General features: G+C 41.3%; 1 protein-coding gene across 3 annotated transcripts in view; it reads left to right on the forward strand.

Moving 5' to 3' along the window:
- ek1 (eph-like kinase 1) overlaps positions 1-21,611 on the forward strand; it is a 136,092-nt gene that overhangs the window by 106,919 nt on the left and 7,562 nt on the right. For 2 of the 3 annotated variants that reach the window (XM_037534053.1, XM_037534056.1), the window contains exons 9-16: positions 1,056-1,168; positions 1,671-1,796; positions 2,980-3,165; positions 10,432-10,493; positions 12,125-12,334; positions 14,804-14,953; positions 18,279-18,472; positions 21,325-21,462. In XM_037534053.1, the coding sequence (XP_037389950.1) occupies positions 1,056-1,168; positions 1,671-1,796; positions 2,980-3,165; positions 10,432-10,493; positions 12,125-12,334; positions 14,804-14,953; positions 18,279-18,472; positions 21,325-21,462 (1,179 nt within the window). The remainder of the gene's footprint in view (positions 1-1,055; positions 1,169-1,670; positions 1,797-2,979; positions 3,166-10,431; positions 10,494-12,124; positions 12,335-14,803; positions 14,954-18,278; positions 18,473-21,324; positions 21,463-21,611) is intronic. The other variant, XM_037534055.1, reaches the window with a different exon arrangement.

Here is a 21,611-nt window from a genome sequence, read left to right on the forward strand (position 1 = left end):
ATCAGACAAACAGCACTTAAAGCTATCTTCTCTGAGAGAGGAGAAAATCAAGCTGCTTCACATCTGAAAACATCCAGTGGACAGTTTCTGTCCATCCTTCCACTGGGAGAAGACCACTCAGCGCTGTGGGTCTGAAAGGACATGTAGCTGATCAAGAACCACCTCACTGAGAAAAGGAGACGGACACATCAAACAAAGAAGCTGAATGATGGACTGACCACCCCAGAGTCCAGACCTCAACACCACTGTATGGGTTTGATTACTTCAGAAAATCATCAACCAGCTTCTAAGACTGAACTTTGGAGAATTCTTGCAGATTTTTTTCTTTGAAAAGCTGAAAGCGAGCCTCTCACCAAGAGCGGAAGCTGGTATAAAGACTAAGTGCACAGGCTAAATATTGAAAAATTACATATTATATTCAGTTGTTGAGGCTTCTCTGTGAATTTCTATTAAATCTATTAAATATTTTTTTTTTACCCAATACTGAAATATGACTGAGATAAATGAAGGGTGGTCTCTGACTTTTGTGGCTTTATAATGGATGAAATGAGCATTGATGATCTGAGTCTACACTTTGAGTTTTCTGTTTGTTTCAATATCCAAAAAATGACAAACATGGAAAAAACTTTTTTTCTTTCCTAAAATACAAGACTACGCGCAACAGTAACTTTCCATCAAGTAGAAATCAACGCCAAATGTGTTATGGATTGAACATTCAGAACCTGCCTTTCAACATCACCTCTTTCAGTGAGCTGTGAAAGAGAAATAATTGATGTAAAATCAGAGCATGCCTTTGTTGTTGCTGATGAACAGCAATCTGTGGTTTGAAAGACCCTTAATGGAGCTGATTTTGTTATTTTATAACACTACACTAATTGGCTAAATCTGAATATGAGTAGCCTTAATATGAGGCACTATTATGTATGTCGAAAAAGAATAAGAAGATCTAGAATATATGTTGTATAATCATTATGAAAAAACCGTCCTTAGCTCCGCAGATGAAGTTTAATATATAACACTGTGTGGTTGATCCATGTCCATTTTTCTTGCTTTAGGCACTGCGGCTACATCAAAGCTAAGCAGGACCCAGAGGAGGAGAAGATGCAGTTCCAGCACGGGCGAGGTGAGACGGCAGCCCCTGCCAGGATGCCAGAATTTGAATCCAAAAGTATGTCCTTAGCTAAAGGCAACAAACTGCAAAAATCCTGGTCTTTTAAGCTCAAGAGAGATCACCTTGACATCTCTTCACTTGCTTTGAGTCCTTAGAGCATAAAATCTGATTTCCAGAGAACATTTCTGAGTTATTTGTGGCTTGTTAGAACAGACACACAGTAACTGCACACTTGGGCTCGTACTTTAAACAAAGTGGACAGAGCACGTTGCTCTTGCAAGCTGTGCCATTTGTCAGTAAGTGAAAGCACCGTGTGCTGAAGCTCCCTCTGCTGCGTCCGCTGATGAATGATGGCACAGATCACTTCAGTTCCCTAATGTGTGTTTTCTCTAATGACACTTTTCCTGCCTGCCAAAGACAATGCTTAATGAAGTTGTAAATGTGGCGCGCCCCTCCTTTGGGGAAATGGATGGTTTTGCTAATGAACGAGCGAAAAACGAGTGCAACAGCCAAGCCATTATCCTCACTCACTCCGGCTGCCTTTGCTCCTGTCTTACAGTCCAGCTTCCTGGAACCAGGACGTACATCCATCCTCACACGTATGAGGATCCCAACCAGGCCGTGCGCGAATTCGCCAAGGAAATAGAAGTTTTCAACATCCGCATAGAGAGAGTGATCGGAGCCGGTAAGTTTGGCTGCAGTTGACTTTTGAAAGCTGTCAGTTATGCAAGTTCACAACAGGACAAAAGTACAGAAGCAAGCAGTGATTTCTAAGTTTATAAAGTATTTAGTGACGTCTAGTTTAACTAAATATGTTTATCCACAACATTGCATTGGTTTGCCATGATATACTGTATCTAAACATATATGGGACAAGTCTTCGTGCTCTTTGCTGATAAGTGACTAATTCTGAAAACACACTTGATTATTTGAGCACTTTCTAAAGTTTATTATTCGTATTAAAAAAAAACAACAACTATATTAACTTAATGAGAAACAGATGGTTAATCACAGAGCATCTCAATCGCAGGATCAGATGTGTATGACCAAGCTGCAAAATACAAGGGGTCCTGGTGGTCCGGCGGAACCACCAACCTCTAGGACCCCCTAAATGTCTCAAAATCAAAATTCTGGGCGATGCCTTAAAATAAACTTGTCTGTTAGGAGAAAAAAAGATGCTCGAATACAAATCCAGTGAAAGCTCATTGTTTAGAAGCTTCACCCACAACTGAGCTGCTGTCTTAGGCATTCTTAAGTAACTAGAGATGCAGCACTGGTCTGCCTCAGGGTGGTGCTGTAGCAAATTTGTTCCCCCAGTAGGTCCTTCATAGCCCAATAACTGTAACTAAGCCTGAGATACTTGTGGAAAAAAATTACAATATGCAGCAGCACATTTGTAAATCTGAAAACTTGCCCAGTTTTCCAAGAGTTTGGTAGAACAGGTGGCTGTTCATTTCTCAGACTGAAGACAGATGAGATGTGTAAGATCTCAGTGAATGTGCCGAAGACCTTCCAAAACTAGAAAAGAGCATAATTAATTAAACCAAACATTTTATTGCCATTAAAGCTGGCATCAGCGTTGCCATGGGGAGTGAGCTAGGATCCTACCAACACTGGAGAGGCCAACCAGCATGTAATCCCCCAAATACCAGGGGGCATTTTACACACTGTATAAGACTATGTACATCTGCAACTAGTCAGATTATTTGTTAGTCAGCATACGTTAATTTGACTCTATTGCTGCAGACAAGTAGTCACATCCTTTTGTTCTGTAGTAATAGATCTCCGGAGTATTTCAATATCTTCAAAAAATACATTTTTCACAAACAATAAGCTGAAATTAAACATCCCCTGCATTGTCACCCTAGGTGAGTTTGGGGAGGTGTGCAGTGGGCGGCTGCGTCTTCCCAGTAAGAGGGAGATCCACGTGGCCATTAAGAGTCTGAAAGCGGGCTACACAGAGCAGCAGAGGCGAGATTTCCTCAGTGAAGCCAGCATCATGGGCCAGTTCGACCACCCCAACATCATCAGACTGGAAGGGGTCGTGACCAGATGTAAGTGTTTGTTCCTTTTTTTTAACCTCTTAAAATCCCAGCTTTAATAAAAGTTCCTTTTCAATGTAAGGAATTGCGCGGGTCCCTCTGAAAGCTCTGATCTGTAGCAGAACCACATGCTTTTTAGAGCCACAGCACAACATACACTGCAAGAATGGTATCTTGTCAAGTAAAATGATGCTACTTTGTAGAGGGGAGGCTAGAGGTCCGTGACCCCAGCACGCTGCGTTATAGAGCCAGCTGCCTATCTGGTGCCTCTCCAACAGCATAATGACTCCTCCAGAAGTTAGAGATGCATTAAAGGAGACAGAGAAGTTTGAAGAAAGATGAGCTTCATCCTTGTGCGATTTTTTCATGCCTCACATTTTTTAAATCCAAAACAACTACAGAGTACTGTTTGTACTGTGTGCAACACACGTACCCAATTAATATCTACAATCTGTTGGGCTTTTAGTGTAATTTTGTCAGACTGTCTTGGAACAGTCATGTTACTTTGGTGCTTGAACCTCACATTTACCTTAGTACCTAAAACTTAGGGGACTATACACCAGTCAGGCATAACATTCTGACCACCTCCTTGTTTCTGCCCTCATCGTCCATTTTATCAGCTCCACTTACTGTATAGCTGCACTCTGTAGTTCTACAGTTACAGACTGTAGTCCATCTGTTTCTCTGATACTCTGTTACTCTGTTACCCTGTTCTTCAGTGGTCAGGACCCCCATGGACCCTCACAGAGCAGGTACTATGTGGGTGGTGGATCATTCTCAGAATTGCAGTAACACTGATGTGGTGGTGGTGGTGTGTTAAGTGTGTTGTGCTGGTATGAGTGGATCAGACACAACACTGCTGCTAGGGTTTTTAAACACTGTCCACTCTATTAGACAATCCTATCCTGTCAGTCCACCTTGTAGGTGTAAAGTCAGAGACGACAGCTCATCTGCCGCTGCACAGCTTGTGTTGGTCATCCTCTAGTCCTTCATCAGTGGTCACAGGACGCTGTTGACTGGATATTTTTGGTTGGTGAACTATTCACAGTCCAGCAGCGACACTGAGGTGTTTAAAAACTCCAGCAGCACTGCTGTGTCTGATCCACTCAGACCAGCGCAACAAACACTAACACAGCACCACCACCACTAAACCAGTGCAACTGTAGTGCTGAGAATGATCACCACCCAAATAGTACCTGCTGATAAAATGGACAGTGAGCGTAGAAACAAGGACATAATGTTCTGCCTGATCGGTGTAAAAGAAAGCGTTACTGATATTTTCAGAGCAAAAAGGATAAAGATACATGCGTAAACACACACACATGCATTTACAAGCTGTTTTCACGCTCGACACCTTTGGAATTGCAGTGCAGATGTAGGATGTGTAAAGATGCAAAGGTTTCTCAGTTCTGTGCCGTCCTTGCCCTCGCCTTATCTTTAGGAATAAACAGCATGTGTGGGACATGAATATTTCATGGCTATGAATATGTATTATGTGAGCACTGCTATATCGGTAGTTTAGTGGCCTACTTAATGAGAATACAAATGATGTTAGGAAAGCTGCCTTAGACTGTGCTTATCTCCATAGACTATCACCGTAGCTGACCAGGTAACGTCTGCGGAAACATCACTGATAAGATGTCAGTCGTGTAGCTCCGAAGAACAGCGGCTACGGCCGTAGAGCTACAATCGATCTGCAGACAAAGAGGCGGAGGGCAGAAATGTTTAAATCAATCCTTCGGTGTCATGCTGTTTCCTCTTTGCCTTGATTTGCATTACAATGTGACAGATGAGGAATTTAGCGCTAATGAACTGCACACCAAGAGATGCAAAATTGGAGCCTATTACTCAGTTAGAATAATGGCCGTGATAATGACGGTCACCATCATAATGTGTCCATTGAACCTTGCCGTGCATTTTGCAGTTTAGTGAGAGCGATGTGTTGCCATGTTACATGCTTGAAGGCTCTTGTGGAAGAGGTGTGTTGCGCAACAAATTTGGAGGTCACTGTTCAGCTATTATAGCCGCTGTCGATTCCTGCTTTGGCTTTTTTTTCCTCCTCATCTGATTAGGGCGACAGCCTCTTCAGCAACAAACCCATCCGTAGCCGTGCCCGCTCTATACATATTGATAGTACAAACAAGTAATTTGATATGGGGGTTTTTTTTGGGGGGGGGTATATATGAATATTCAATCAGCCACACGTATTAACAAAGCATTAATCCCTCCAGCGTTTTTCTGCCAGTTCCTCTGACTAACATGACTAATGCAAATCACGGCCTTTTAGCTTGCATTTGTTCAAATCAGATCTTTTTCTTTCTCCAGCACACAAAGTCAAGGGATGTCATGCTTTCTCCACTCCATTATGCAGTGCTAAACTAAGCTGCATTGTGCAGTAGTGCATTAATTTCTTCAGTAAATCTGTGGCCGTGATTACCTGAGACCTTGAGCATCAGCGTATAATAGTGCATCAGTGATGATGCACCTGAACCTGATGTTCGTAGAATGATGGTCATTTATGTCATACAGCTGTCCATTATACCTGTTACGTCCCTCTTGAAGCAGTCAGTGTGCACAAGGTTGCATGTGCATGTGTGGATTTTAAGCCTAAAGTCTAGCGCCACCTATTGTCACATGTTTATGTTCGTTATACATCACACAATTATTTTGTATCTAATTACCTAAGCTGCATAGTTATTTAATTAATTAAGATTACATTCATTTCTCTTTCTCTGTTGACAGGTTCAGGTCTGCACAGTTTGATTTGTTGTACTACAAATTCTATTTACATATTTATTTCAAATTACATTATGCTAATTAATTATATATAGTACTGTGCAAAAGTCAGAGACCAACATTTCATTTATTCAGTTTCCTGTTAAATCCACACAGAAGCCTCAGTAACTAAATATAACGTCTAGTTTTTCAGATTTTACTGTCTACCGTTGGCCTCATCACAGCTTCCGTTCTTTTTTCAGGAGACTTGCTTTCAGTTTTTCAAGGAAATCTGTGGGGATATTTTTCCTTTTAATGTTCAGTCTTAGAAGCTGGTTTAGCATTTTCTGTTCCTCACGACAGACGTCATTAATCCTAAACGCAAGTTGAAGTCTGGACTCGGGGGTGGTCAGTCCATTGGTTCTGATCCCCCAGCATAATTGACTGATGGTTCAAAGAGTCTTTCATGGCTTCAGGGGTGTACATACTGCGTTCTGTTACTAACAAAGATCTCAAATTCAGACACCGTAAGTCCTTCTACTGTACATCTCAGATGTGCAACTTTGCTGTTCTAGTGCAAATTCAGATCTGAAGCTGCATGATTTTCTCCTCTCTCTCTAAAGCTTTAAGTGCTGTTTATCTGATGGGGCATTTTTGTTGTCTATCAGGTCTTTTGTGGCTCCTATTTTCTCAGTGTCTTTCAGCAGTTTTTTTTGGTTGTTGTACTCCAGTTTTAGAAACACCAATTTTTAAATTAATTAACTAATTTATTTTGTTTTATTTATTTATATATTTTTTACTCCTTTCCCTTTTACTTTTCACACATGTGGATGATCTTATATGTAGAAATGTCTCCCGTTTAATGGCCGTTTTGCCAGGACATTAAATAACTGAAGCTGAAGCTTTCTTTCTGACTGTTCTACAGTACAGTGAATGTCATTTATTTAATAATTTGTCAGTCAAAAATAAACATATTCTTTTTCTTTCCACAAAACAAGACTGTATACACACCAAAACTTCTAAAATCTAATTCTAACAATAATAAAATATCCCTACATCTACTTATAATCACAAAAGTTCAGGTGAACGTTTGCAATTTATGCTTTCAACAGAATTTCTTTGCTTGCATTAATCAGCTATAAAGGCGAAATAAAGAAAAAAATGTTAGAAGGGAGACCTAGGAGGGTTAAAGTGTGTCCTTGTTTGTCTGCGTGTTGATTGGGTGCTATGTGGAAGACAGAATCTTGTGCTGAGTGTCAAAATAATTTCACAGGTCATGGAGCAGCCTGATGATGTTGGGTAGAGGGAGACTAGAGGTCAGTGACCCCAGCACGCTGCGTTATAGAGCCAGCTGCCAATCTAGTGCCTCTCCAACAGCATAATGACTCTGCCACAAGTCAGAGATGCGCTAAAGGAGAAAGAGAAGTTTGAGGAATGGCAAGGCTGGTTTGTGTTTATACTGCTGACAGCAGGAGAAAGACAGAGTGCGAGTGTAATTGTGTTGGAATATAAAATGCGGCTGTCACGTTACACAGGGCTTAAAGAGCCGGTGTATCATTATCGACTCCGACAGAAAAATTAGACCGTGATTGAGCTTATTGTAATGCAAATGGAGCAGCAGCTGAAAGAATAGAACCAGAATAGACCTTTATCCTCCAGCCCATCTTAACAAAAACACTGAGCTGTCATCATCTCCATTATAAAACCATTGTGCGGTTAACTGTCAGAATAGAATCTCCAACCTGATAACATGCATCGTCTGTCTGCTTCGGCTGAATCTGAAGCTAATACGGTTTTAGGTGTTTTTCCGGATGGGGCCAGGCTCTGATTGCAGTGTGGGCAGGGAAAAGGGAGAAGAGGAAACATAATGGGTTTATTTTTGACCTCGAGCATCACTTTTGGCTGGTCATGTGGACGCGCGCTCAGTCGAGTCTTAGAGTGAATTACACTGGCAGAAGGGATTCGTTATAGTAAATCCTTCATAGTCTGGGATAAGGCTTAATCTGTGTCCAGAAAGGCAGTGCAAATGTATGTTTCATTAGAAAAAGCTTAGCCTTAAAATTGAGATTTGTGATGAGATTTATGATGGGGGCATTCATTTGAATATCAATGATTTCACCAGTTTTTCAAATGAAGTATCCGTTATGATTTCCATCTGGTTAAAAGGACACATTGAGTAAACCATTTATTCCTTCTGTCGCCTTCCCTGCTCGTCTAAGGAAGAGCATAATTTCAAAAAGTCTATAGTGGATATCCTGTTGGGCAGACCGGACTGGTCATTGCTCTGTTTTAATCATACTCCTTTTAGCATTAGGTGAGACAGTATAATTACACATCACACCTTAAAGCGCTGGCCGCTTCATTGTGCAACATCAATCATACGCCATGACCAGCAGCCAAGGATGAAAAGCTCATGACTAATTTCCATAATGAACTGATCACAGAGCCTTCCGCCACTTCTTAAGAAATGAGCTTCCCTTTGTAGCTCTAAAATAGAAAAATGCTCTCGGCTTTTTCATCTGAAGGTGCTAAAAGAAGTGTGAGGGGAGCTGTTTGCGTTTGTGTACGTCTGCCTTGTTGCACCATCCGTCTGCAGTTGTGCAAGTAGAAGAGGGCAGGTCAGGATATGGATACGGTCCTGGTTTACTGTCAAAGCGATTCGTCCCACGTCGCTTCGTTAACACCCAATTTGTTTTGATGACTCTCTGACCTCTCTACCCTCGCCATGCGATTTACTGTCTGATGAGTGTGACGGGCCCGATGGTGATTTACTGAAAGTGACAGCTTGGAAGGATGCGGGCCAAGCCCGATTCAGCTGAACACCACACACACACACACACACACACATCAAATCAAAAGGACTAGAAACTACAAATAGATAGATCTGAGTCTGGGGGGGGGGGTTTACTTTGCATTTCTTTGTCCTCTACCAATAACGCCAGACAAAAACACAGTGAGGCAGTTACTACAGTTTTCCCTTTAACCTCAGCCATAATAGTCTCCTCTGCACTATGTTAAGAAATCCATAACACACATTGTCACCCTTCCAGGTCCTGAGAGACCTGGTGTCCACCTAGTCATGAAAGTGCTGAGAGCATGCAGCGATGCAAGCCAGCATGCTTGGAATCTTAATGTTTAACCTGTCAACTGTACAACTTAACAATAGACCAAACACTTTATATTGCTTTCCATGAAGTTACTGAGCATGCCTTAGGATGTGGAGATGAAGTTTGCACAGGTAATTCCTCAAGGTGCCTCTATGTGCCTTTTGTATGGGCCCAATTTCTCACTGTCATAGTTACATAAATTATATTACTGCTGTCTGAACCAAACCTTGTATCTCTATTTATATTTTCATGTATGTTTTTCAGTTTTTTGATGCAATTTGTCTTCTTATACATTGTGTGTAAATTTCATGATGAATGGACCAAAAGAAATGATCCAAAATTACTTGGAAAAAAGTCTGGTTTCATTGACTTGCATTGAAAGTAAGGTATGATCATTTTGGAGATCTGAGGTTTTGTTCAGATAGCAGCGATATACTGTTTTTGAAACATTTTTGAGTAAATGATGGTAATTGCTGAATAATGAACCTTAACATTAATAAGTGAAAAATAACCCTGCTCTTGAAAGGGTTTTGAATGACAGTTTTCAGGCGAATGGTGTGCCTCAAGGCTCAATACTAGGTCCAGTGCTGATGTGTGATAATGGCAGGAGGTGTGCCCAGGGCTCAAAGGGCACATGCAGGGAGACGTTCCCCATCAGCCCTCTCTGATTATCAGGGTGGATTAGCCCCCGCGGTCGGTCCTGTCTGAGCCCTTTAGCATAGGCAGGGGCGCAGGATGTTGCTGCACTGATTGACATTCTGTTATTGCGACAGAATCAAGGGAGCATTTTTAATCACTTTGTGACATGCAGGTGTGAACCTCTCTTTTTCCCGCCCCCCGCCCCCACCCTGGCCCCATATGTGGAGCTGGCAGCTGCCTCAGCTGAATGCCAGCGCGGTGAACACTTTTCCCATTAGCACATTTTTGCACCCCTTCCCTCCTTCTATCGCACTCCTCCTCTCCTTCCTTGGTCAATTCATCACCGCATCCCCCTCAGGAGCCCCCCCCCCCCTCTACCCCCCCTCCCCATCTCCCTCCCACCATAGGAACTCATTACCATTCATGGTATTTCTGGACAAAGATATTCTCTGAGGACGGCTCACTCTAATTATCTGCCTGACTGTTATTGAGAGCTTTGATTAGGGGCTGTCACTATGAGTAACAAGCAGCAGGTAGAGAGGAGAGGAAGAGAGGGGGGCCGCCCCCCCTCCACATCCACCCGTTTTTCTCTGTCAGTTCAGAAATGAATTAAATATGGGACTTAAAGAGAGAGCCTTTTTTTGTCTCCCTACGATGTCTTTTTTGTCATCTCCTGTGGAGAAATGATTACAAAAAGCGCCTTCCATTTTTTTTCCCCCTCTTCCTACGTTTCTCCTACCCTCTTACTCTCTGGCTCTCTCCCTTCCCTTCTCTGTTTCTCCATCTCTCTCGACCTCCCTCTTCTTCATCTCAATAGGTAAGCCTGTGATGATAATAACAGAGTACATGGAAAACGGATCGTTGGACACGTTCTTGAAGGTGAGCATTTCTTGTTCCTTTCCCACAATGGAGCATGGTCATTTTGCATCCAAAAAGGAAATTATATAAAAATAAAACAGCACCCTGTCAGTCACAAACAGAATCGGGCGTACCCCGAGCTTACGTATTCTGTTCAGCCCGATTTATTCCTTTTTTTTTTTAACCAGTCGGCCATAACTTGAGAGATGTGAAATGTGCAGATGAAAATGTAGTCAGCCATCAAGATATAAAACAGAAAAAATGACATGACGTCCATGTCAGACAGCTTCAGTTTCTAAGCACAGGCTATAATCAAACATCATGAATTTTTCCCATTGCTCACCATAATAAGTCAATAGGATTATGCAACCGCTGTAGCTAATAGCTTATACTCTGCAGCACGCTGGAAATCAGAGAGCTTATGAATGAACAATTACTCACCAATAGTTGAAAAAAATAAAAAGCTCCTCCTGGATTATACATACCACCACTGAGGCAAGATACATGATGGAAAATTGTCCAAAACCCAGAGATGAGCACATCAGCACAATACTGGCAAGACTTACATTGAAGTCTCAGTCCAGGATTATCAGCTGAACAAATGGAAAGCCCGAATTTAGGATTTCTAGGTTGCTGAAGGAGAGATCTGTGAATGGAAGAAACAATGGTCAAGCGCATAAAGACACATTAGAATCTCAAAATCATCCACACATTTAATGAAGAGTGGCAATGCTGACAATGATCTACCACCAAAATAATACCTGTTCTCTATGGGGGTCCAGGGTATAAAGGGGGCTAACAAAGTATACAGGGAAACTGATGGACTACAGTCCATTGTAGAACTACAAAGTGCTTCAACTTGGTAAGTGGAGCTGTTAAAATGGACAAAGTGTGTAGATACAGGATGTAGCTGATTACTGTATTTGTGCAGTTTGTCCTGGACCCCTTGTATTTCTATAGTTTATATGTGATTGAATGTGCACCCACAGCAGTCTGAGGGTCCTCAGTTTTGCTACATCATATAGTACAATGTGTAAGAGGCCAGCAACCCAGGCAAACACAACAAATCTATCTAGCCAGCTTCTGGTTGCAAACTCTTTAACGTTCATGCAGACAGCTAGAAAGTTGAGAGAGTGATCACATTTTTTTACACAGTGAAGTATGGTTTAGAAATCATAGCATAAACTGAAAACTGAACCTCACATTTCAGCACTTACCGTCAAATGTGTCCTTGGGATAAGAGTAAAATGCTATTAAAAAAATAAAAGCATGATGATGAAGGAAATAAAATTAACCAAAGCCAACATAACTGCAAGGAATGCTTGGAAGCTCCACCCCATCACCTCAGTAGTCAGAGACGCTGTTCAAGACTGTAGAACTTATTACTGTAAAATGTGATATTTTCACTTTTTTGAGAAAAAGCTTGATCTGTCATAATGCATAATCTGCTGTATTTTATTCAGTCATTATTGCATGTTTCTGGCGTAGATCTACATTAATTCTTTATTATGTGCTCAAAAATAGCTTTGCAATTTGTTACGTGTGGTTTTGCGAATGATAATTTAGAGCTTGGTAAAACATCTATAATACACAGCTTTAAATGCTGTGGTCATTTATGCCTGTGGTTGATTAGTGTTCATAAATGTGTGTAGAAACACGATGGGCAGTTCACAGTGATCCAGCTGGTGGGGATGATGCGTGGAATCGCTGCTGGGATGCAGTACCTTTCTGAGATGAACTACGTTCACCGAGACCTGGCTGCGCGGAACATCCTAGTGAACAGCAACCTGGTGTGTAAGGTGTCCGACTTTGGGCTGTCTCGCGTGCTGGAAGATGACCCAGAGGCAGCGTACACCACCAGGGTGAGTGAACTTTATCACCAAGAAATTATACAGTCAGGGCTTATTTCTAATTCTCCTCTTCTATTTCACCTTACTTGCCTGACTTCTATTTCACATTGAGGTGAAATGCTACGATATTCAGTGATGTTGCTGCGAAGAACGGACTTATTTTAGAATTCTAATTATCTCTTTACTCTGTTCCCCCCAGCATTTACGGAGTGGAAATAAAATGAAACAAATGAAAAGTAGGCTCGATCCATTTGTAGAGCAGGAATTAGGTCAGTAGTGGCTGTTTGCTGAAAGCGTTCCAGGACGACTGTGTAGGTGATGGACAGCCAAGCGTTCACTCAGCAGGAAAGCAGGAAAATACAGCCTGTTCTGCAGAACAGCTGCCGTAAGGCCCTACAGTCTCGCATTACAGTCTACAGTAGACTCCCCTGCTCTGCATGGATTTGCGTGGGGGTTCTGGATGTGTTTCTGTGTGGGAGAGAGCAAGAGACTCGGGTCGTGTCTTTGGTCAAAACTGAGGTGTAAATCTCTGACCTAGATTGAAAGGGGATTTCCACCCATATTTTCAAAATGTCTGCATCATTAAATGGTCAAAATGTAAACAGTCACTGAGTTGTTTGACATGAAATGCTGCATACTTACCGAGTCAGAACTGTCCACAGTGTTGGTGATAGGAACCAGGCGTCTGAAGCATTTAATGCCTCTGGAAGCTCCTGATGGGAGACACTGACATGGGAGAGCCTGATGTCTGAGACACTATTTTATGATAGTTTTGATAAAATGTGCTTTTACAATGCATTTTTTTTAAGATTTCCCCACTATTTACTGTTGTCATCACTACATGTGAAAAGTCAGAAGATACATGTAGGTTCACTGGTCATTTTGAAGAGTAAATAAAATGGCTGCACTTGAGCTGTGGATATTAGGACCTCTGGTTCCCATCACCACCACTGAAAATAAGTCTCAACAGAGTAGTGTCTCTACAACAAACTATTTCACACCAAATCACTCTGAACGAGAGCATCTCAATGACTGATTTATGCAAAAATAATTTATAAAATCTGTGACGTTCCCCTTTAAAATGATTAAATCCAATGATTATTTTTGAAACAGTTCAGAGCATCACCACAGTTTGATTTGATTATATCCATTTCAGAATTATTTCTGTTTTCTTAAGCCTTTTTCAGTATTACTATACTAATTAGTAGAACTCCAGAATCAATGCATCGCTTTCACTAAGCTTTTGTACTTGGACTTTTTACCCGGTGGTAACAGCTGGGACAGGCACCCTCCTGGCCGAACACGGCAGCGTGGCACTAGGACACACACTCCAATGTGCTTTATCAACAGGGTGCTGTGATTTCACCTGAAACCACCAGCTGGGCAGTAGAGTCTATAACAGTACATCCTTCCCCTAACGCACTGTGAGACGCCAACAGGTGGCATTACAGCTTCATGCCCCATCAGACTCCCATCACCAATCAGCGTGCCTGGCCTAACAAACAGTTCACTGAGAGAAGTGGAGTTAGAGAGAGAGATTCGTTGATTGAGAAGGATGAAAGAGTCTTCCTGCAGGGTTTTAGTCGTTTATCCTGGGCAGCTGGAACCTACTGATTGTGTCAGCATATCACGGAACGGAACAGAACCCCACTGAGAGGGTGTTTCTCCTACTGTGATGTAAGACAACTTCCCTATGCAACACTGCACAGGCTAGTGTATAGTTGAAGCTGGGAACTATAAGCTCAAAGCAAACAATGTCTGCTTAACCTTTAGCGGTCAGTGATAACAGAAGTGCGGGGTAATTTTAGATCAATCATTTTTAATTGTAGCTCACTGAAACAAATGTGTCAATTTTTTTTCTTCTCCTGTAAAGTTACCATTCTGGAGATTCTGGAGAGCTTCTGTTCAGCAGCGATATACAGTGCAATGCTGTCGGCCTTAAGTCTGGGGGCCCCTGGTCAAATGACATGTTTTGCTGATTTTAGTGAAAATAATAACACACCTCTGCCCATTTCATGCAAAATTTCTATTTATTTACTGAATTTAACATACTGGGGGAAAACAAAACATAAAATGTGGTCTGTGCAAAAGTTATGACACACTTTATATTTTGTATTTTTTTTTCTAGTATGTTAAACTCAGCAAATAAACAGAACAATTTACAGAAAAATGCCATGTTGTCTGTAAAGGATGTTATTTTCTCCATTTCTCAGTATTTGAATACTCAATTATTTCAGTATTTGGACCTGAACAGTTAACCAAGTATACAGGTACTTGTGTACATTCCTCACCTGTCGATACAGAATGTAAATGTATTTTATTAAAGCTAACCATACAACTAATTGTCTTTATTTAATGCAAACATGTAACAAAACTCCAATAACAACTCAACTTCTGTGGCTTGGTTCCTGATACTGTACTGATTACACTGGTTTTGGGAAAGTTGTCTTATGATGGGTGGTATTTTATTGTCCCTCACAGGGGGGTAAAATCCCCATCCGGTGGACTGCCCCCGAGGCCATAGCCTACAGGAAGTTCACTTCTGCCAGTGACGTGTGGAGTTACGGCATCGTCATGTGGGAGGTGATATCCTATGGGGAGCGGCCTTACTGGGAGATGTCCAATCAGGACGTGAGTACATATAACCAGCAACCCCTGTCTGCAGTCTGTAGCACAGATATGATATATAGATGATAAATCATCTGAAGGAAGCACTGTAGCAGAACCTCCATAAACTAAAAATGATAGATAGCTTGCCCTTGGCCTACTGCCTCCTCTCTCACTCTCTTTCTCACTCTCTCTCACACACATACTCACAAGCACGCACTTGTTTTTATACGATATTGGGACATGGGGTAATATTTATGTAACTGTTTTTTTTCCATAAATCACTTGAATAGCTTTACTTTACACTGGATAAGCGTTTCATGATGAATGGACCTATAGAAATGGTTCAAAAGTGCATGGACCATTCTGTTACTAAATTCTTGCCCTGAAAATGCAGAAAAACAAGTACACAGACACACACACTCATAGTGCAGTGATTGCATCGCCAGACCTCCCAATGATTCCTCCATGCGCTGTGATAGAAACATCAGGAGGTTCTGAAAGCCGCTCTCTGTGCCAGGTAGCCGCTCTCTGCTTCATTCTGGCCCTGCATCATGTGCGGCTCTGCAGATTGCCATCATCTTGGAAGGGTTCTTTCTGCCAAAGCACTTTAATTCCCCTGGATGGTCGATCCCCTAAAGAGTGTGATCTTGCAAAGGTAAAAGAATAAACGCAGCTGGAGGTGGGGAACATTTCCAGGTTTCTGTTCACAGGCTGCTTTTGTCGAAACCAGGGGTTTCAAATCCATTGCGGCTAGCTTTCAGCAAGAGCCTCCACTTCAGAAACCTTCTCATTTATTCATTTCCACCTTGGGAAGCGCGCTTTGCCAGGAGGTTGGTGTATAGCTAAAGGACCAAGATTGGAAAACGATACAGGATGCAGAAGTAGCACCTTTAAAATCAGAACAGGAGAATGTTCTCTGTTCTCTTGCCTGTTAAAGCAGCACCTTTATTTATTTATTTTTAACTGGGGCTGGGGACAAGAATTTTAGAAGTCCTGTTTACAGCATAAAACAGAAACCCATCTTTTCCTCCTCCACTTACCATGGCAACAGCATCCATGGATCTCCAGAGCTCTAGTCCTGCAGGCAGAGTTGGGCTAATTGCTAGCTTTGCATCCGACTAGTTTATTTTTCTCCCTCATGCTCACAGCGATTTCACTTCTTGAAAGCAAAGAAATTAGCCAGCATTCCTTTGGGCTTGACTTTGGGCTGACAAAGACGATGTGTTTCGGAAATCTCACTCATGTTTAACACTGAGACAAAACTAAAATGAATCCATTACTAGTTGCAGGCACCAAATGTAAAACCCAGCTGAATGTTCATCAGATACACATGGAGTTAAATGTAAAGGAGATGGCTGTAACTTTTTGGCCCCATTGGGAAATTATTTTCCAGTGTGTGATGTTAGTCTAACAGTGAACTGGAACAAACACAATACAGTGCACACTCTCAAAACATGCCAAAGACACAGAAAAGGGGAATTCCACCAAGTTTTGGTGGAAAACTGTTAAGATGTAAACAAAGTTAATCAGAGTGGTTTTATGTAAAACGTGCTGTTCCAGAGAAGATGGATTCAGAATTGTTCACAGTGGTGGTGATAGGAACCAGACAGATAAGCTTCTTCACATCAAGTTATTATACAAAGTAGTACTACATTGCTTGATAAGGCAATGAGACATTATTTTATGATGGTTTTTAAAAGGTTTTTGGCAAACATTTGTGTTGTGAGGCAGACTAGCCCTCAAAGAAAACATTTCTTTATTTACTGCTGTTTTGCCATCATCAACATTACATATGAAAATTCACAAGTGTAAGTTCGCTGGTCTTTTGTATAGCAAATAAATTGGCTGTATTTGCTTTACATACATTGCAGCCTCCGATTCCCTTCACCATCACTGTAAAGAAATTTGAGTTGGTAAATTTCTCTGCAATAAGGCATTTTCACATCTAACCGCTCTAAATAAGTATAAATCATTGGAATTCCCATTTTAACACTCTAAACTTTGGCCTCTAATTCAGTTACACTGTAAACGGGTTAGTTTAATGTTCAGTCGTAAGGCAAGGCAAGTTTATATTTATATAATTTATATAGCACCTTTCAAACACTGCTGTCATTCAAAGTGCTTTACAAATGAGAAAATTCAGAGTCAGATGAACTATTAAACACAACATAATTCAAACACGATCAACACAAATTTAAAATAGAAAATCATTAAATTCAAATCGAATTTAAAAATTAGGATCGTTAAATAATCAAAATAAAATCTAGAAGTTAGATTAGGATTGGAAAACAAAATGTATGCATGTGTTTGGGCACCGCTAGTCAAATGATGTTTTGAAGTGAAAGTCAACGCATCCTCTACAGCGAACACACTCCACATTTTAATGTACAATTACTGAATTTAACATATTGGGGAAAAATAAAATGGCCTTGCAAAAGTTAGGGGAGATTTTATATTTTGTTTTATTTTTCAAATATTTTGGTCTCATGTGGCGCAACCGTCTGAGTGTTGGCCCTATTACAAGAGATGGCGAGTTCGATCCCTGGTGATGCTGCAGCCGTCCGTAGCTGCGAGTCCAAGAGAGCACAATTGGCCTCGCACTCTCTGGGTGGGCAGAATGGCCGCCCTTCCCCCCCCCCCCCCCCCCCCCCCCAATCACTCAATGCAATGCTAGTCAGAGCAGGTGTCCGTTAACTGACGTATCAGATCTGGCGGTGGGCACTTTCCTCCGAGCGCGTTCGGCTGTCCAGTGACGTTGTGTGAGCGGCAGCTCGAAAAGAAGCGGTGGCTGGTTTCACAGGCCTCAACATACTAGTTTTGATTAGTATCGTGTGAGTCCTAACTAGAGGGTGGAATTGGACATGACTAAATTGGGGAGAAAACGGAGTTAAAAAAAATATTGAACTCAGAAAATAAATAGAAATTGTGCACTAAAATTCACAGAAAATGCATATTTGTGTTCTCTGTAGAGGGTGTGTCACATGCAGATTCACCAGAGGTGTTCAGACTCCTGCATCCCACAATACAAACAGAAAATGCTGATGAAATGAAACGGCATTTGTTGACGTAAAAGTCTGTATATGCTACTCTGTTCATATAAGCGTTTTTTTAAAGCATATTTATAATTTAAGCCCTATTATAACTATAATGATTTATTCACTAACTACTATGAGAGTACTCTTCAAGGTATGAGAGGGAGGAATTGAGGTATGGACTCTCACATGCATCCTGAGGGTTTTAAGAGGTTAATTGTGTTTATTTAAAAATGAAGACTGATAAAAGGAATGATAAAAAGGTTTAAGTACTGTACTGTAAATGACTCAGTGATTCTGGTACTTCTATTCAGGTGATAAAGGCCATAGATGAAGGCTACAGACTGCCAGCACCAATGGACTGCCCCATAGTGCTGCACCAACTGATGCTGGACTGCTGGGAGAAGAGCCGCAGCGAGAGGCCCAAGTTTGGACATATAGTCAACAGCCTGGACCAGCTAATCCGCAACCCCAGCGCCCTCAAACAACTGGCCAACAGCACAATATGGTGAGACACAACAGGCAAGCAGGAATCTGCTGGATTCTCTTTACAGTTCATGTTAAACACCACTCCACCTCACACAGAGTGATTGACTTATTTAACATGATGTACCACTGAAACTCAGTGTGACAGAAGTAAAGTTAAGGGTCCTCCATACTGCCATCAAACTGCTATGTAATCATATATTTGTAATATGGAACGTGTTGTACGAGTGAGATTACGAAGAAACGCTTTTGAGGGACAGAGCAGCAAATGTGTTGCATTTTTATTAAAACCAAATAGATAGTTCTCATGAACAAAATCTGCAATATCCTAACATTTTAAAGAAGAAAGTACTGTAGGGCAAGATTTGTTATGAGAAAAATTACATATATGAAGGCTCAGCTACGTTTTTTTGTTATTATAATCACACACACACACTGTAATTTTTGTAGTTTACACTTAATGTTTTCTGTAATGTCTCGAAGGTTAAACCTAGTTTAGGTATTGCAAATGGCCAATGAAAACTAACTTATTACTTTGCCCAAACTTTTGCCAGACATCGTGGGTGGTTAGTGTAGTGGGTAGCTTTCTATGCTGTACACTGGGGTTCAATCCCCACCTGGGAAAACACCCTACACTATACTGATAAGAGTCCTTGGGCAAGACTCCTAACACTGTATTCGCCTACCTGTGTAAAATGATGAAATTGTAAGTCGCTCTGGATAAGAGCGTCTGCCAAATGGTGTAAATGTAAACATTGTATGTTAGTGCTCGTCAGCCAAATGACAAAATTAGCAGTCATATTTTGAACAGAACCAATCATTTCCTAAAAGAGACTGTGCAGATAACACGGTGCTGTAGATTGGAACCAGACGGATGACTAAATGAAATGAGTAATCTCGTCTTTGACCCCACGCCTGCTTCTCCTCTGGCTGTTGCAGAACAGTGGGGGGGGAGCTGATTGCCCGTCTGCTGGGTTCTGAGGGGCGCCAGGAAGGGAAGTAGATGAGAGTCCGTTTGTTTAGCCGAGCGCTAACCACCATCAAAGCGAAACGTGTCTGCTTTTTCTCTCGGATCGCCATTCTCGCCTGGCAGAGTGCAGGTCGAGGTCTGAAGCCGCGTGTGTGCATGTGTTGGGGACAGGGATTGCGTTGTAATCATGCTTCCTGGCAAGCCTGATGTCAGCTGTCCGGCTTCTGGCTGCTGATTAGCTCAGACAAGGCCTTTCAGTGCTCAGGGGGCGAGAGCAGCCCCTGTCAGCCATGTGCATACACACAAAGATGTGTGCGTAAATTTGTTCCCCTCACCCTAAAGGAAGCCATCTCTAAACCCCCATTTATTTACAGCGATTGTTAGTTAGTTTCCTCCTGAAATTGCATTAGAACAGAGGACATGGCTCTTTAGAACTAGTTTTCATTAAAATTAAGGCTGAAAATAAGTCCTTTTTCAAAAACCTGCTAATTTGAAACAAACAATATTAAAGGAGAATTTCTGCATAATTAAGTGGTTAAGATACAAACCAAGTCATTCAGAGTGATTTGATGTGAAACTCAAGATTACGTTTTTAGAATTGTTTGCAGTGGTGGTGATGGGATCCAGACGTCTGGAGAATTTAATAATACCTCTGAAAGCTCCCTCCTTTAAAGGTTGTTACATGAATTGGTTAAATATACACTGCCTGATGCCTGATACATTGTTTTATAATAGTTTTGTGATAAAGGTTTGGTCTGAAACATTTTTTAATCTCTATTCATGGTGAATTGGTATGTGCGGGCAAAATGGTCCCAAAAGAAAACTTTTTTTTTTTTTCCTCTTCAGATTTGCCACATTTTACCATTTGAAAATGCATGTAGGTTCAGTGATGGTTCAAAATGGTAAGCAAAATGGCTATATTTATGATGTAGACATCAGGACCCCTGGTTCCTATCACCACCACTGTAAAGAATCAAGTTACACTACAATGCAGCATTTCACATCAAACCACCCTCATTTACATCACTTATTGAATTATGCAGAAAAACAAACCAATACTTTCACTTAACTACTGGTTTGCAATACATTCAGAGACATACCCCCCTTTAACTCATTAAATCTGCCCCAGTGTAGTTACAACGTATGTACTTCCACATTGGACACTGTAAAATATACCAGCATATGGAATTGATGTTTCTCTGTGCCGTTTTCTACTGTCTTATCACATTGCGATTCAGTGAAATTCATAGATTTTTTTTTCATCAGAGTAATAAGTAAATGAAGGGTGAAGTACATTTCTATATATTTGTTTGCTTGTTCAAAATGACAAAATTAAAATCTACACATTGTTCGTTACATATCAAAATAAATTACAACACTGTATTTTTGCCTTAGCATTATATTTTCACAATATGTTTCTTTCCTCAGTTAATTAAATAGGAACCCAGAGTCTCCATTCTGAGAATTTAGTGACGTCCCTTTCACTGGTTTAAATCTGTGGCCAGAGAACTGCACGTCCATGGTGAAATATATCAGCATGGAGAATCTGTGCTTTCTTTGGCACTGTGTATTTTTTTTTTCAGGGCGAGTGTTCCATGTTCATTCTGAGTGCAGTTTTTCTTTCACAATTGTTTATGCTTTACTACATATGAAAATAAATGCAGTAACAGCACTGAGAAATCATTAGTAATGAAGAAGAGCAGATTAATCTGCAGAAATAGCCACTTTTTTTGCACTGGTCTCAATGGGTTAACATAATCAGACAGTCAATGTCTGCATGAAATACTAGCCCAGAGGTGGTCGCAGATGCTTTGCTTTGTATTCACTATAAAAAAGAGGAATGTCAGTTACCAGCATGTCTTTGTGAAGAAAATGAGGCACTGTATTTGGTCCTCCGTTTTAAGGGAAGACCCAGTGACACCAGAGCCAGCAGTCAGCACAGTGGAGGACTGGCTGGATTCCATTAAGATGGGCCAGTACAAAGAGCACTTCTCCAACGCGGGCTACGTCACCCTGGACTCTGTCCTCTATGTCAGCGTCAGGTTAGTCCCGAACTCCAATTATTTTGCCGAATTAAAGTGCATGTGACAGCATTAGCACATATAACATTAGCACATATAACATTATGACCACCTCCTTGGTTCTGCGCTCATTGTCCAATTTATCATATAACATATAACTTGCACCCACC

The sequence above is a fragment of the Pygocentrus nattereri genome, chromosome 24 (genome assembly GCF_015220715.1).
Source record: "Pygocentrus nattereri isolate fPygNat1 chromosome 24, fPygNat1.pri, whole genome shotgun sequence".
In the NCBI taxonomy this organism is placed as follows: Eukaryota; Metazoa; Chordata; class Actinopteri; order Characiformes; family Serrasalmidae; genus Pygocentrus; species Pygocentrus nattereri.